This window comes from Entelurus aequoreus, linkage group LG03, assembly GCF_033978785.1.
Source record: "Entelurus aequoreus isolate RoL-2023_Sb linkage group LG03, RoL_Eaeq_v1.1, whole genome shotgun sequence".
Lineage (NCBI taxonomy): Eukaryota > Metazoa > Chordata > Actinopteri > Syngnathiformes > Syngnathidae > Entelurus > Entelurus aequoreus.
The window spans coordinates 62,887,345-62,900,949 of record NC_084733.1 but is presented as its reverse complement, the minus strand read 5'-3'; the positions used below and the strand labels follow the sequence as shown (position 1 = coordinate 62,900,949).

Below are 13,605 nucleotides of genomic sequence, written 5' to 3'. Positions count from 1 at the left end.
GGAGGGCACTTTAGGGAACCTCAGGTGCAAAGAAATAGAGGAACTTTCAAATTTGGTCCCATTCAAAATCAACTTACTGAAGAAATGTTTCTGCAGATTGACTTTTAATCTTGTCCAGAGATGAGCACTACTTTTTTAAAGATATCTGCGATAAATTGTGTACCATGGAACCTCGATAATCCAAAATCTGTGTGGTCGTACAATTCTAGATTGACTTTTAATCTTGTCCAGAGATGAGCACTACTTTATCAAAGATATCTGCATTAAATTACATACGGTTGACCCTCGAAAAAAATAAAACCTGTGAGGTCTTACAATTCGGGATTCGATCGCAACTCTCAGGAATTCTCGTTACGGTCAGAGCGAAAAAAGATACGTCCTGCACTGCACTATAGTCCTTCACTCTCACTTTCCTCATCCACGAATCTTTCATCCTCGCTCAAATTAATGGGGTAATCGTCGCTTTCTCTGTCCGAATCTCTCTCGCTGCTGGTGTTAACAATAGGGAAATGTGAGCAGCACTCCAGCTTGTGACGTCACGCTACTTCCGGTAGGGGCAAGGTTTTTTTTTTAATCAGCGACCAAAAGTTGCGAACTTTATCGTCGTTGTTCTCTAGTAAATCCTTTCAGCAAATATATGGCAATATCGCGAAATGATCAAGTATGACACATAGAATGGATCTGCTATCCCCGTTTGAATACAAAAATTTAATTTCAGTAGGCCTTTAAGAGAACAAAAAGGCGAGGAGATGAGAAGAATATGGTCGTTAGGATGGAATGCTTTATTGTTTTACTGTGTTTAGTATTATAAATGAATTGTTAATTGGACCTTGTTGTGAAACATTGATACATTTTGAACATTAAAGATGTTAAAAGCAATCCAATGGAGGTCAATCGCGATCGATGGGTTGGCAAACCCTGCCTTAGATGGTCCACTGTAATTATGTTAAATACTCTTCTGACAGAATGCAGTTCCCTGTTGAATGTAGTTTGGAATTAAAAGCACTTTGTTTCGATAAGGTGTCATAAGGCAAAATTCAAGATATAAGTTATATATATCCTGTTTGTTTTTTATAGATCAGCTGCCATTGAACACATCGCTATGTGTATGAATTGCACTTTTTAAAGAAGTATATGACTCGTTCTTTTACGTATTGTGGTGCTCACTCTGGTAAATCGTTTAAACATGTTTAAGGTTCCTGTAGAGTAATTATTGTGTGCCCTCAGGCAGCTTCCTCTTGTGTAATTGAGACTACTTTGCCCTCTAGCTTAGTAAAAAAACATATTGCTTTGCAGCATGAGTCCACAAATTCCTTTCGCCAACACTGTTTGAAGACGGAGCCCCGGACCGGGGCCAGGGTGAAGGTCCGAGCTGTAGCCAAGGCACTGCTAGATCCCAGAAACCTGACCTCTCTCAGATGTTTTTTTTTTTATAGTTAATCTCCAATGATCAATTCACAGTACAAAAATAGTATTTGCTGTTCGGAGGCATTGTAAAATAAAAATCTCGTCATCTCTTCTTTGTTGTACCAGTTTGGTGAAAGGCATTTTTGGGACTGACTTGGCATCCTTTTACCATGACATGCAAAACAGTTGCAGTAATCATATTCATATATAATATATATATATATATATATATATATATATATATATATATATATATATATATATATATATATATATATATATATATGTATATATATATATATATATACACAGTATATATACATACACGTACAGTAAATGTGTAAGTGATAGTCATTGAAATATCAGAAACACCCTGCAGAACTCTCCACTCTTTAAAGACTTATTTTGGCCAATTAAGGCCTGCGCTGCACAGACTACTGCTCTTTGACACCAATTGAAGATGCATTCTGTGCTCCTGAAAATCCCGTACAGCCACTTTGCAGTGGAGCTCTAAATCTCTGCAGTGTTACGTAACTAACTTGCAGAGAGAAGAGCAACTGTTGTGGCGGGAGGGAAAGGGGGACGGTGTAGAGGGCGTATGGAGCGACCACCAGGCTTCGCTTTCTCTAGCATTTTTGGTATACAAAGGATTTCAGTTACATTTAATCCTGCCACCGTAATCCTACTGTTAATCTGTCAATCTAAAAGAGCCATGCACAGATGCATTGTTTAGTTTTTTTCTCAATAAAACACACTTTTTCTTAGTCCTTAAAGAGCTGATGAGAGCAATGCAGTAGAAACAATGCATGTCCACACATCAGGTACAATTACACTTGTAAAAGTTACTAGAAGTAGTGACCGTTGACCCTTTTAGGCTGGCTAAGAGGAACACATTAGAGGCTTACTTTGTTGCTATTCTAAGCATTCCGTTATTGGAAAAGACAGTGGCATATCTAGCGCTGGATGATATGGCTTGAGAGTGAGGATTATATAAATCTGCACAGAGACACACACGGGGGGAAATAGCTTTTATCACTTTTGGCCTGTCGACCTGAAGAGAAAACACTGTAATATTCATGGTCTATGGATGTTCTCATTCATCCAGGTCAATGCATTCTCAGGGCGTTCAATCGATCGCAACTGGACTGTTTGGTTTGTCTTAGAAGACGTCATGTTCATTGTTTTCTTTCCGACAGACAGCGAGGTCTCTAACATGAATGCCGAGCTCATGCTGCATTCCAGCAAACTGGGTAGTTAGAAATCGATCTTTTTGGTATAGTATTGAGAAAGAACTTTGTTCTGTACTGACTTTTCTCTTTCTGACGGCCGCCACATAGTGCCTGGGTTCTGTTCAAGGTTTCTTCTTCAGAGTTTCTTTTGAATGTATGAGGATCGTACTTCTAGACTTTCTATATGTTCATAAAGCCGTTAGGTAACTTCTGTTGGAAATTAGCACAAATAAAACTGACCTGTTGTTTACATCAGGGATGTCCAAAGTCCAACCCGAGGGCCATTTTTGGCCCCTTAGCTCGTTTTTTATTGGCCCTAATAATGATAAATAAATGTATTAGAAACTATAACACAAACAATACAAATTTCACGTTTGAACACCCCTGGTATAGATGCATTACTATATCATCTCTATATTAGGTTTTTTGTAGGGGTTCACGATAAATGTTGGACAAGGAATTAACAGGTCGATACGAGGAATTCTGATGTCACACTGATAAAACAGTTACAAAACAAAGTGCTCCAAAAAGGCGAGATTACCCGTACTGTGCTCTGGGTGGGTTAGGGTGAGAAAATTAAGCACTCCTTTTCTCCTACGTGACATGCTGTAAACCTGTCCTAAACTTCTCCTGAGCTCACAGTGGAAACAAACATGACGTCGATCTTATGGGACGTCTTCACTGTTTCAGACGAATACTTTGGCCTGCTGTTTGCACCAAATGTTCTGTGCACATTCAGTGAAGATTTCGCGTTTCAACACATCAACGACCAACTCAATTCAACCTGCACTTCTGATAATGGGTAAATAAATTTGTTGTACTAAACTACTTTTGTTGCCTGCTTAAGCTTCGGACAATCCACTACAATGTGCAAAGAACAGACCTTTTACATGATATATCAAATATATTATTAAATCAATACAATCAATTAGGTGTGATGGTGTGCATATTGTAACAATAGGAATTGTTATTTGTGTTTATGTTGCAAACGGACATATTTGACTGACGGACCCAAAGCCGGAGTGTTTTTTTTTGTATGTATGATGTATGTACGATGTATGTGTGTGTATTATATGAATAAAAACACTCACTGAGCAAGTGTAATGCTCGATCGTCCAGTTTGTAGTCAAGAGACAGAATGAACTAAAACACATTTCAGGAAGATGTGTTTTAATGACACGCAAACACACGGAAACCAGAGACTTGTCAGTCACAGCGGATGCTATCTTGCTTCGAAGCAACTTTATGGATTATTACATTACACCTCAACTTTTCGAGTGGATTAATATAGGTCTGTGGATTAATGAATCGCTAGGCGGACGGTTGATAAAACGCGGTCATGACTCGTCGTGAGTAAAGTGTATTCACTTCAAACTGATACAGCGTGCATGACTTTGAGGAACTTTTGGGAGGAAATATTGTTGACCTAATTAGGAACCGGAACCAAAAAATGCCGGTACTCGGTATACATCCATACTTTGGTGTTCACAAACCCCACAGTTAAATCTACATTTAAAAAAAAAAATAAAAATATATATATATATATATATATACACACATATAAGTAAGTTATCGGTTATCGGCATCTGTCTTGAGAAGCAGGAAGTTATCGGTATTGGCTTGAAAAATATATATTATATATATAAGTAAAACCAATATTTGGTTTTACTTAAATTACAGAAAACATATTACCGGTAGTTTTATTGTCAGGATTGCTGACTTTTACAGATGCTAGTTTATACTGGCCGTCAGCCATGCTTGTTGCTTACATTTGACCAATATGTTTTGTGTTTAGACCTCTAAATTGCTTGTGGAAAATTTCCGACATTCCCAGTCGTCCTGAAAGCAGCATTAGTCTGTACTTTGTATGTGACGAAAACACGTTATTTTAAACACTCGGTAGCTGGGGTCAAAAGCCAAATTGAAATGTGCTGCATTTCTGTCCAGTCCGTTTTAAATTGATGTCTTCTGTCACACATTGTGCTATAACACTATGTTTGAAATGGTGTTTTCCCCAAAATGCTCGAGGGGTTATATTTTAAAAAAAAATGTTTTTAAGTAAATAAAAAGCGTTTACCTAAATCAATGATGTTTTTGCAGTGACAGCACAGCTGTTTTGTAATCAGGTGAACTGTTTAACGCTTTAGCAGCAACATAGAACGTCTCAGTGATTAGACAGCTCCATCAACAAAAAAAAAAAGTTTTTCTACAATTCTGATCCTGTTTTAGATTAAAACAAGGACCCTCCAAATGTTTAGGCCTTTAACCTTTACCCTACTTCCTGTTTGTATTGCTGTGTATAGGAATAGAGAACCAGTTTTGCTCTGTCTAGATAAAATACAGGAATGTGAAACAAATGGAGACAACCAGTGTTGTCACATGCAGTGAGGCTTAGCTTGCATCTATCGCTAGAGTCTGCTTTCTTCCTGGTAACAGAGGAGAAGATTCTGGTGGACACATAACACCAGCCTCAGCTGTTCTAAAGCGACGCTGCGGGGACGCACGTTTGCTTAATTGCACTTTCATTAGATCCGCGGCGGGAAGTCTTAAAATAAAGCACGGTGCTGGCGTGTAGCGTTGTTGCCTCAACACCACACAGATTGTGCTGTGTTTACATCTTGGTGGCTGAGCGCAACACGCAGACCAGCAGACAGGTGCTCTGTGGATTGGGTGACGACAATTCTTGAGAAACCCCACCGGGGAGCCCACCGTAATCACACGGCTATCCATGCCGGGCCAGAAATAGAGGCATTAACTTGCCAAGTGCGATAAACACAAAGGCGCAAGCTGCAGGAGAGTTGTCAGCAATTGGAATGGAAATTCCCTTAGATTGTGCGAGGTTGTGAAGCTCGGTGGTCTGGTGGAGTAATGGTCTACTTTCATGCTGCAAACACACGTCACAACTTATCCAAAGCGTGCCTGCATTAGGCACCAGAAAGAAAGGATTTGGAGTGAAGTGTTCAGTGACCCCTGTGCCCTCTTTGACTCCTCCCCTCCCCAAGGCGTTAAATTAAGACGGATGGATAGCGCGGACTGACAAGCGGCTCGCCTTCAAGGATCAAACAGGTCCGGTTGCACCTGCAGCTCCAGCTGGCGGTTGTACAGCTCGATGTCTTTGTTGGCCTCGGCCACATACTCCTTGATGAACTCATTCAAGTCTGCAGAGAGAGCGGCGTCAAGGAAGCAACAGCTGGATGGCCTTTAACAGTTGAACAAGACATTACACATTATTAGCATTGGACAGGGCTGCTCAAAGTGCTGCCCAAGCGAATTTTCAAGAAATGCTACAAGCAAAACTAAACACACCGACATTACACAGAAAACAAAAGAAAAAGAAATTCCCAATTGCCCTAAGACAGTAATTGAAGTTAAGTTAAAGCTAGCTTGACATAAAACAGGGGTGTCCAAAGTTTTTGACTTGCTTGATATATTTAGCATTGGGCTAAACAAATTTGTATACATATACATACATATACCTGTGTATATATATATATATATATATATATATACATATATATATATATATATATATACATATATATATATATATATATATATATATATATATATATATATATATATATATATATATATATATATATATATATACATATATATATATATATATATATATATATATATATATATATATATATATATATATATATATATATATATATATATATATATATATATATATATGTTAGGGTTGTACGGTATAACGGTACTAGTATAGTACCGCGTTCCCCCCGCCCTTTTTTTTTTTAATGGGCATGACGGCGCATTGTCGTCACGTCGTGAAATTGCTGGTTTTACGAGCAGAGGAGCATGTTCGGCAACGCACAATCATGGAGTACTTACAACACTGAAGCGCCCTCAGGAAGAGGTGCTTTAAATGAAAAAGTAGATGAACAATTAATTTTCTACCACTTGTCCTTCATAAATTTGACAAAATAATAGAATGAGAAATGACACAATATGTTACCGCATACGTCAGCAGACTAATTATGAGCCTTTGTTTGCTTACTTACTAATAACAGAAAAGATGTCTCATATGTTGCAATAAGAAACATATTTTTAATGTACCGTAAGATTTTTTGTTAAAATAAAGCCAATTATGCCATTTTTGTGGTCCCCTCCAGGCCAGCCGGGAGACATAGTCTTCCCAACGTGTCCTGGGTCTTCCCCGTAGCCTCTTACCGGTCGGACGTGCCCTAAACACCTTCCTAGGGAGGCGTTCGGGTGGCATCCTGACCAGATGCCCGAACCACCTCATCTGGCTCCTCTCGATGTGGAGGAGCAGTGGCTTTACTTTGAGCTCCTCCCGGATATATATATATATATATATATATATATATATATATATATATATATATATATATATATATATATATATATATATATATATATATATATATATATATATATATACATATATAAGCTTCCGTAGTTTGCACTGTGCCCCTACCTTACTTCCTTAGCGGCACACCTACTGTCGCAAAATATGGCTAATGTTAACGCTAACGAGAGCGAGACATTTTGTTTTGAAGAAAAGTGTTGTCAGTACTTTAGTTTTACGGTAACAAGCGTGAAAGAAATGACTGCATGCTGCAAAGTTTACTTTAAAAAGGTAGCAGCACAACAAACCTATTCCTGCACCAGAAACAAAAGCCTCCAGTTGAGTGTGGGAAATACAACTGTTTACAAGGCGATAAAGACCGCAACAATAAACAAACTAGGGGCTAAAAATATGCCTACCGCAGTGAAACATTTACACCAGGTATGTATGATGATACCACGTATGACGAGAAAGAAGCACAGTGGAGAACGATCACTAAAGCAGTCGCTCTGCACACCGCCAAGATGTGTGAATGAAAAAGCCTGCCTTTATCCACTTATTGAAACAAACTACAGTCCTCTCGATGTTTTCCTTATTTGCATACAACGTACAATACCAGTGTTTCCCACACATTCATTTATTTGTGGCGGCCCGCCACGAAAGAATTACATCCGCCACAAATAAAAAAAATAAAATAAAATAAAAAATATATATATATTTTTTTCCTGTCCAGCTTCTCAGGCAAATCATATAGTTGATGTAGATGCCCATATAGGCTGTTTAGATTTACTTTACAAAAGAGAAGTGTAGGATACTTCTCTTGTTGCCTTATTTGTATTTGACCACTACTGTTTTCTGTTTATTTGTTACTGACTGTGGCAGGACACCTCTGCCTCTGTTTCACTTTATGTTGCTGGTAAATAATATGGTTGTAGTAGTAGGCTAAAGTTAAATTATTTAGTATGCACTAATTAAAGGGGCAGAGTTTTAAGAGAAATTTTAGCTTTTATATTTTATAAGATATATTTTTTGTAAGAACCACAATTAATAAATATATTTCAGTGAATAACTTATTGTTCAAATCTGTATATAAATATGTACATAAAGTGTTGTAATTATATTGTAAAATGGATGGATGGATGGACGTTTAAAACAAAACTGTTATTATTAATTAGTAAGTATACATTTTTTGAGCCTTTTTAGAGAAAATCATATCATTGTAGTAAATTATGCAAATTACTCGATGATGTCATGGTGACCACGCCCCCACCGCCACAGGTATCTTGGCAGTTTATGGGAAACACTGAATACTACATTTTTATTTACAGAAGTATTTTATTCTAGACAGACGTTTTAAGTTTGCACTTTATTAATCTCAATGTTGGAGATAATTATTTAATTGAATGCAATGTGCAATGAAACACTTTTGTGAACAGAAGTATTGCTTTCCAGAGGAAGCCCTGAATTTAGTTCTATGAAAATTATTGCATAAAAAGTACAATTTATATCTGGCCTAAAAAGAACAGCAATATTCAAATGATAATTTTGTTAAGAGTAAGATGCAGTGTATTCCGGGGCGGCGTGGCGAAGTTGGTAGAGTGGCCGTGCCAGCAATCGGAGGGTTGCTGGTTACTGGGGTTCGATCCCCACCTTCTACCATCCTAGTCACGTCCGTTGTGTCCTTGGGCAAGACACTTCACCCTTGCTCCTGATGGCTGCTGGTTAGCGCCTTGCATGGCAGCTCCCGCCATCAGTGTGTGAATGTATGTGTGAATGGGTGAATGTGGAAATACTGTCAAAGCGCTTTGAGTACCTTGAAGGTAGAAAAGCGCTATACAAGTATAACCCATTTATCATTTATTTATTTCAATCTACTCGATTTTGATCAAATAAACAAAAAACTTGTTTTCTGTCATTTGTATTCAATGGTTCTTTAAAAAGTTGGGGAAAAAAATCGAAAAACATTTTTTGTGAAAAAAACTGATTTTATTTTTAGGCCATATCACCCAGGCCTACGTCACAGAGAATTAAACAACGGCCAAAGACTTCATATGGAAAGCATAACGTGGGTTCTTCAACTGCAGCAAACTAGACAGTCATTGGATACATGCTCGGTTTTGTCCCACCCATTGGACAAATTCATTCCTTTTTGATTGACAGGAAAATAAGCGAATCAGGGATATTTTCAAGTTCCATTCTGTTGTTCTAGTTGATCTGGAGATTTTTACAATCCTCCTAATGACTTTTTCTTTGTCAAAAACGACCAGCAACGAATATATCGTCTTTTTATGATGTTATTGGAGACTGTACTTGATAAGACACTGGGCAAGTCCCCAAAAGACAACTAATCGGTACAATAGGGTCACAGATCAGTTTCTTGAAAAGGACCGGAGGGTAGAATTTATGTATAAATAAGACCAGCGCCCGCCACTGCTACGCACTGCCATAAATGATTAATACTGTACAAAAAGATAACTAGTATATGCACGTGGCGGTACGATGTGTAGTCATGCGTCACTATACTTTAGGAAAGTCAATGTTTTGTTCTTTTAAGGTAGCCTTTTTCCTTGCATGTCTTCCGAGCATGAGGATGATTCGTTTGATGGCAGTGCGTCAAAGAAAAGGAAAGTAAAAAGAAAAGTGAAATTAGTCATTGTAAAATGTTCATAAATTGTAGAGGCAAAACAACATTGGTTGTATGCCAGGTCCAAGCTGCTCTCACGCCATAATTATTATGAAGGATGAAGATGGCGTCTTTGAACATGACGATGTGCTCCTATGAAATGGACAGTGATAACGAAATGAGTACTGGTCTCATTGTTTAGACTTCTGGTCTCGTCCCCCCCCCCCTTGCAACGACCCGTCCAGTGTGCACATCAACCACAGTAATAAAAGACTTCCTGTGTGATCTTCATGCTTTTCATGTATCTTGTCATGATTTGTACAATGTACACCATGCTCATGTGCTCGCAAGACTTGGTAAGTTTTTTAAGTCTTTTGAAAGGCGAACTAGTTGCTGGAATAATTATAGTACCGTATTTTCTGGACCATAGGGCGCACCAGATTATAAGGCGCACTGCCGATGAGCGGGTCGCTTCAGGATGCGCCGTTTTGTGGGCGGTCTTATTTACGTGGCTCACCTTCAACAGCGTCTTTTTCCCGTTATCTTTGTTGTACCGGTGTAGCGTGCAAGGACGGGAGTTGAAGAAGTGTCAAAAGATGGAGCTAACTGTTTTAATGACATTCAGACTTTACTTAAATCAACAACGGAGCAGCATCTCCTCATCCGTGGCTCACTAGTGCAACAACGCCGGAAATGTGCCCCGTGAAAAACTGTCCGAAGGAAACTCTTTAATAGCTAAAGTTCCGTGGGTGAATTATGTAAACCCACTACACTGGTATGTTTTAGCGCTTCCATAGCGAGATATAAGTTAGAACTTTACACTACTTTATATTAAAAATGGCAACAGCAGAGGATGAATGCCCCATAACTTTAAATTTAACTTTAACAAGAAGATAGAGAAAAAGAAGAAGCTTATCGACTAAGGCATTGGTACGAACTACAGTAGCGGACATGTGCAAATTTTCAGGACTTATGCAGATCTTAAATACACATCAGCAAGTACCAGAAGGTAAGAAAAGTTGGTTTTGCATAATATTGTGAAACAAAACGCCAGATAATATGTCTGCTAATGGGTGCCATTTTGCGGTCCTTACACACACACCATAGTAATACCTGTATCTCTGACTATGGTAGCCGTAATGGGCCGACAATCCCATCAAGCGGTGTGGCTTCAAAGTCATACTAAAACATTTTGACAGATTTTTGAGCGCCGTGTGTTATGTTCTTTATTTTCAATGGAACATTTAAAGTTTTGGTGTTGTTTACTGGCGTCATATTGCAGTCTACATGTACCTCTTATGTGTGACTACCATCTACTGGTCACACTTATCATTACACTATGTACCAAATAAAATTACTTCGAGGTCGGTAAGCACAACCAGAATTATTCCGTACATTAGGCGCACTCTTGATTTTTGAGAAAATGAAAGGATTTTAAGTGCGCCTTAAAGGCTGAAAAATCCGGTAGTTAAATGTAGAAGAAGTATAATCACTTTCAAGAAAGTTGAGACTTGTTTTTTTTAAATGTTTTTTCTTCTCTTGACTCACATTGTGGTGATATTAGCTCGTTTAATGACTTGAACATCCTCACACCCTTTAATTTTTCAATAAGCGTCAGTGGGAAAAGTTTTGGCATAGGAATCCAGAGTTGCAACTCCTCTCTTTAAATCTGTTTAGCAGCTAACAAGGCGTTCCCAGTGACTTTTAGCTGAGATGATGCGACTGGCAAAGGATACTGGGATGGCAGTTGCTTTTCTCTCCAAAGATGCCCACATATTGATAGCCGTTGTAGAAGAATCCTGGTGGTAATGGGTCCAAATGTCTGCTCATCTGTATGAATAGGTAATACATAATATCTTTCCAGACCAGGCGTAGCTCGTTTATACCACAAAAGCAACTGACATTCCTGAAAGTATAGTTCAGTGTTTTTTTCAGACAGAAAGTGTTTTTTTCAGAAGAAGAGGACTACAGCAATAACCCCATTAAAAATGTCCACACTCGTTAACTGGCTGCTCTCCTAAAGGAGCATACGTCTCTATTTGACAAAAGACACATTTGGGTGAATTACAAGTCCAGGTACTTTGTAGACACAGTTTAAAAGAATCTCAAAATACTCACATGAATGTTCTTGATTTCCTGCGGTGAAAGAGTTTCTTCTGTCTTTTTAGGCTTCTTGGTCTGTTTCTGATTGTACATACTCTGTGAATATACTAATGTACATTGTATGCGGCAGTAAACGTGGATACCTGCTTGGTGCACAGTCTGAGCCAGTCCTTGAGTCCTTTCTCAGCCAGGCCGACCCCATCAAAGATCAAGAAACAGGAGGCGTCGCTCCTTTGAACGCAACTCTGGATCAAGGGGTCGACGCCCTGCTCCGGGATGATAATGAAGTTGCCGCTCACAGTGTTGTAGCTCACGTCCATCATGTGCTGAGAGTCTAGAGGGCCCACAGATGGATGAACAGGTGAATCTCGCAAGCAAATAACACAAAAAGTTCACACCCAGAAAGACACCTGCCGCCGCCGAGGTGTTAATGGCACGACACCCGCGCGACCCCTGTGATCACAAAATGTCTCAAAGACCTCACGTGTGGCGCAAGCATTCTAACACAAGGAAGAATAAAGTATAACAGCTCAGTAACAGAACGTAAAGTGAATGACCCATTCCTCTGGGTAATGTACACATAGGGAATGGAAGCACCTTCTTCACACAACATGAACGTGAGTGGAAACTGAGGACTGACATTTGCTTTGACAGCAACTCTGTGTGGGAAATAAGACAAATAATTTAGGAAGGAAAAAGGATGCAGTAAATAATATAAACAGCAGGTGTGTACAATAGCATAAATGTGTAAAAAGGGCTAACTAGAAAGAAAAAATGTGGTGTGTTGCCTTGCAGCAGTTCTGCTGCCGCCTGTTTGTTCTGTGTTTTAGTACATCTCTTGATGTTCTGGACCAGAGCCACAGGCCACACACCTGAAGGCAGTTGCAACTTGGCCTTCTTAAGCCCTCCTGCCTGATTGTACTTGCTAAGCTCGCCTCCTGCTAACGCTAGTTTCTCAGAGTAAATCCTTTTTTGGCCTGATTGCTCCTTATACGATTGTGAGTACTTTGTTGCAGTCGCTTCGTCTTTTCCCTCTGCAACTTCCTTTTTATGTGTACAGGGTTTCCCCTTAATGTGGCGTACCGCCACGGCAATATCTTAGGCGCCACACTTTGAAAATTAGTTTTTTTTTTAAATGTAAGTCGGACGCTATTTTGAACTCTTATTGCCAAGCATAAGCTAACAAATGGCACAATTCCAACAGGTCTATGTGTTTCCCCAGACACACAACAACACTTCCTCATTCTCCCAAAATCCGAATTCAGGCACGTGTTTGTGACCATGGGAAAAATTTACATAAAATCAAAACCACACGATCATAAAACATTACCACCAGACACTGTTAATTTTGTTGACTAAATAGGTTTGACTTCGTTATCGTCAACAAACTATTTTCCCCTGACTAAAAGAGGTCTTTTGAATATAATTATTGAGATACTCTGCAATAACCTTAATAAAAGTGGTTTCAAGACAACTTCAAAATCACTCGATTCTTAATACCTTTATATTTCAGTTGAGAAAATTTGCTGTAATTTTCGTTGACTAAAATGTTGAGGAATTTACTTGACTTAACCCAGACTAAAGCTCAATCAATTTAGTTGACTACAATATGACTAAAACTAAAATACATTTTTGTCAAAAGACTACGACTAAAATTCAATTAATCAATGTTAAAATTAACAATGTTAACGATAATTAAAACAAACATATTTAGTCAACAAAATTAACACTGCCACCAGCAGATTATTACAGTATGAATATATATATATATATATATATATATATATATATATATATATATCAGAATAATGTTTATTGCCATTGTTTGAGAACGGGTTCACAAAGTAGAATATATATATATATATATATATATATATATATATATATATACTTGGCCACCAAAA

The 13,605-nt window shown here is 38.4% G+C and overlaps 1 protein-coding gene across 2 annotated transcripts in view; it reads right to left on the bottom strand.

The window, feature by feature from the left end:
* Positions 1 to 1,722: 1,722 nt before the first annotated feature.
* The window catches only part of dnaaf9 (dynein axonemal assembly factor 9), a 63,581-nt gene continuing 51,698 nt past the window's right edge, over positions 1,723 to 13,605 (bottom strand). For both annotated transcript variants that reach the window (XM_062042400.1, XM_062042401.1), the window contains exons 34-37: positions 11,845 to 12,035; positions 11,717 to 11,782; positions 11,335 to 11,428; positions 1,723 to 5,794 (exon numbers count right to left, since the gene is read on the bottom strand). In XM_062042400.1, coding sequence (XP_061898384.1) covers positions 5,688 to 5,794; positions 11,335 to 11,428; positions 11,717 to 11,782; positions 11,845 to 12,035 — 458 coding nt within the window. In that variant the 3' untranslated portion in view covers positions 1,723 to 5,687. The remainder of the gene's footprint in view (positions 5,795 to 11,334; positions 11,429 to 11,716; positions 11,783 to 11,844; positions 12,036 to 13,605) is intronic.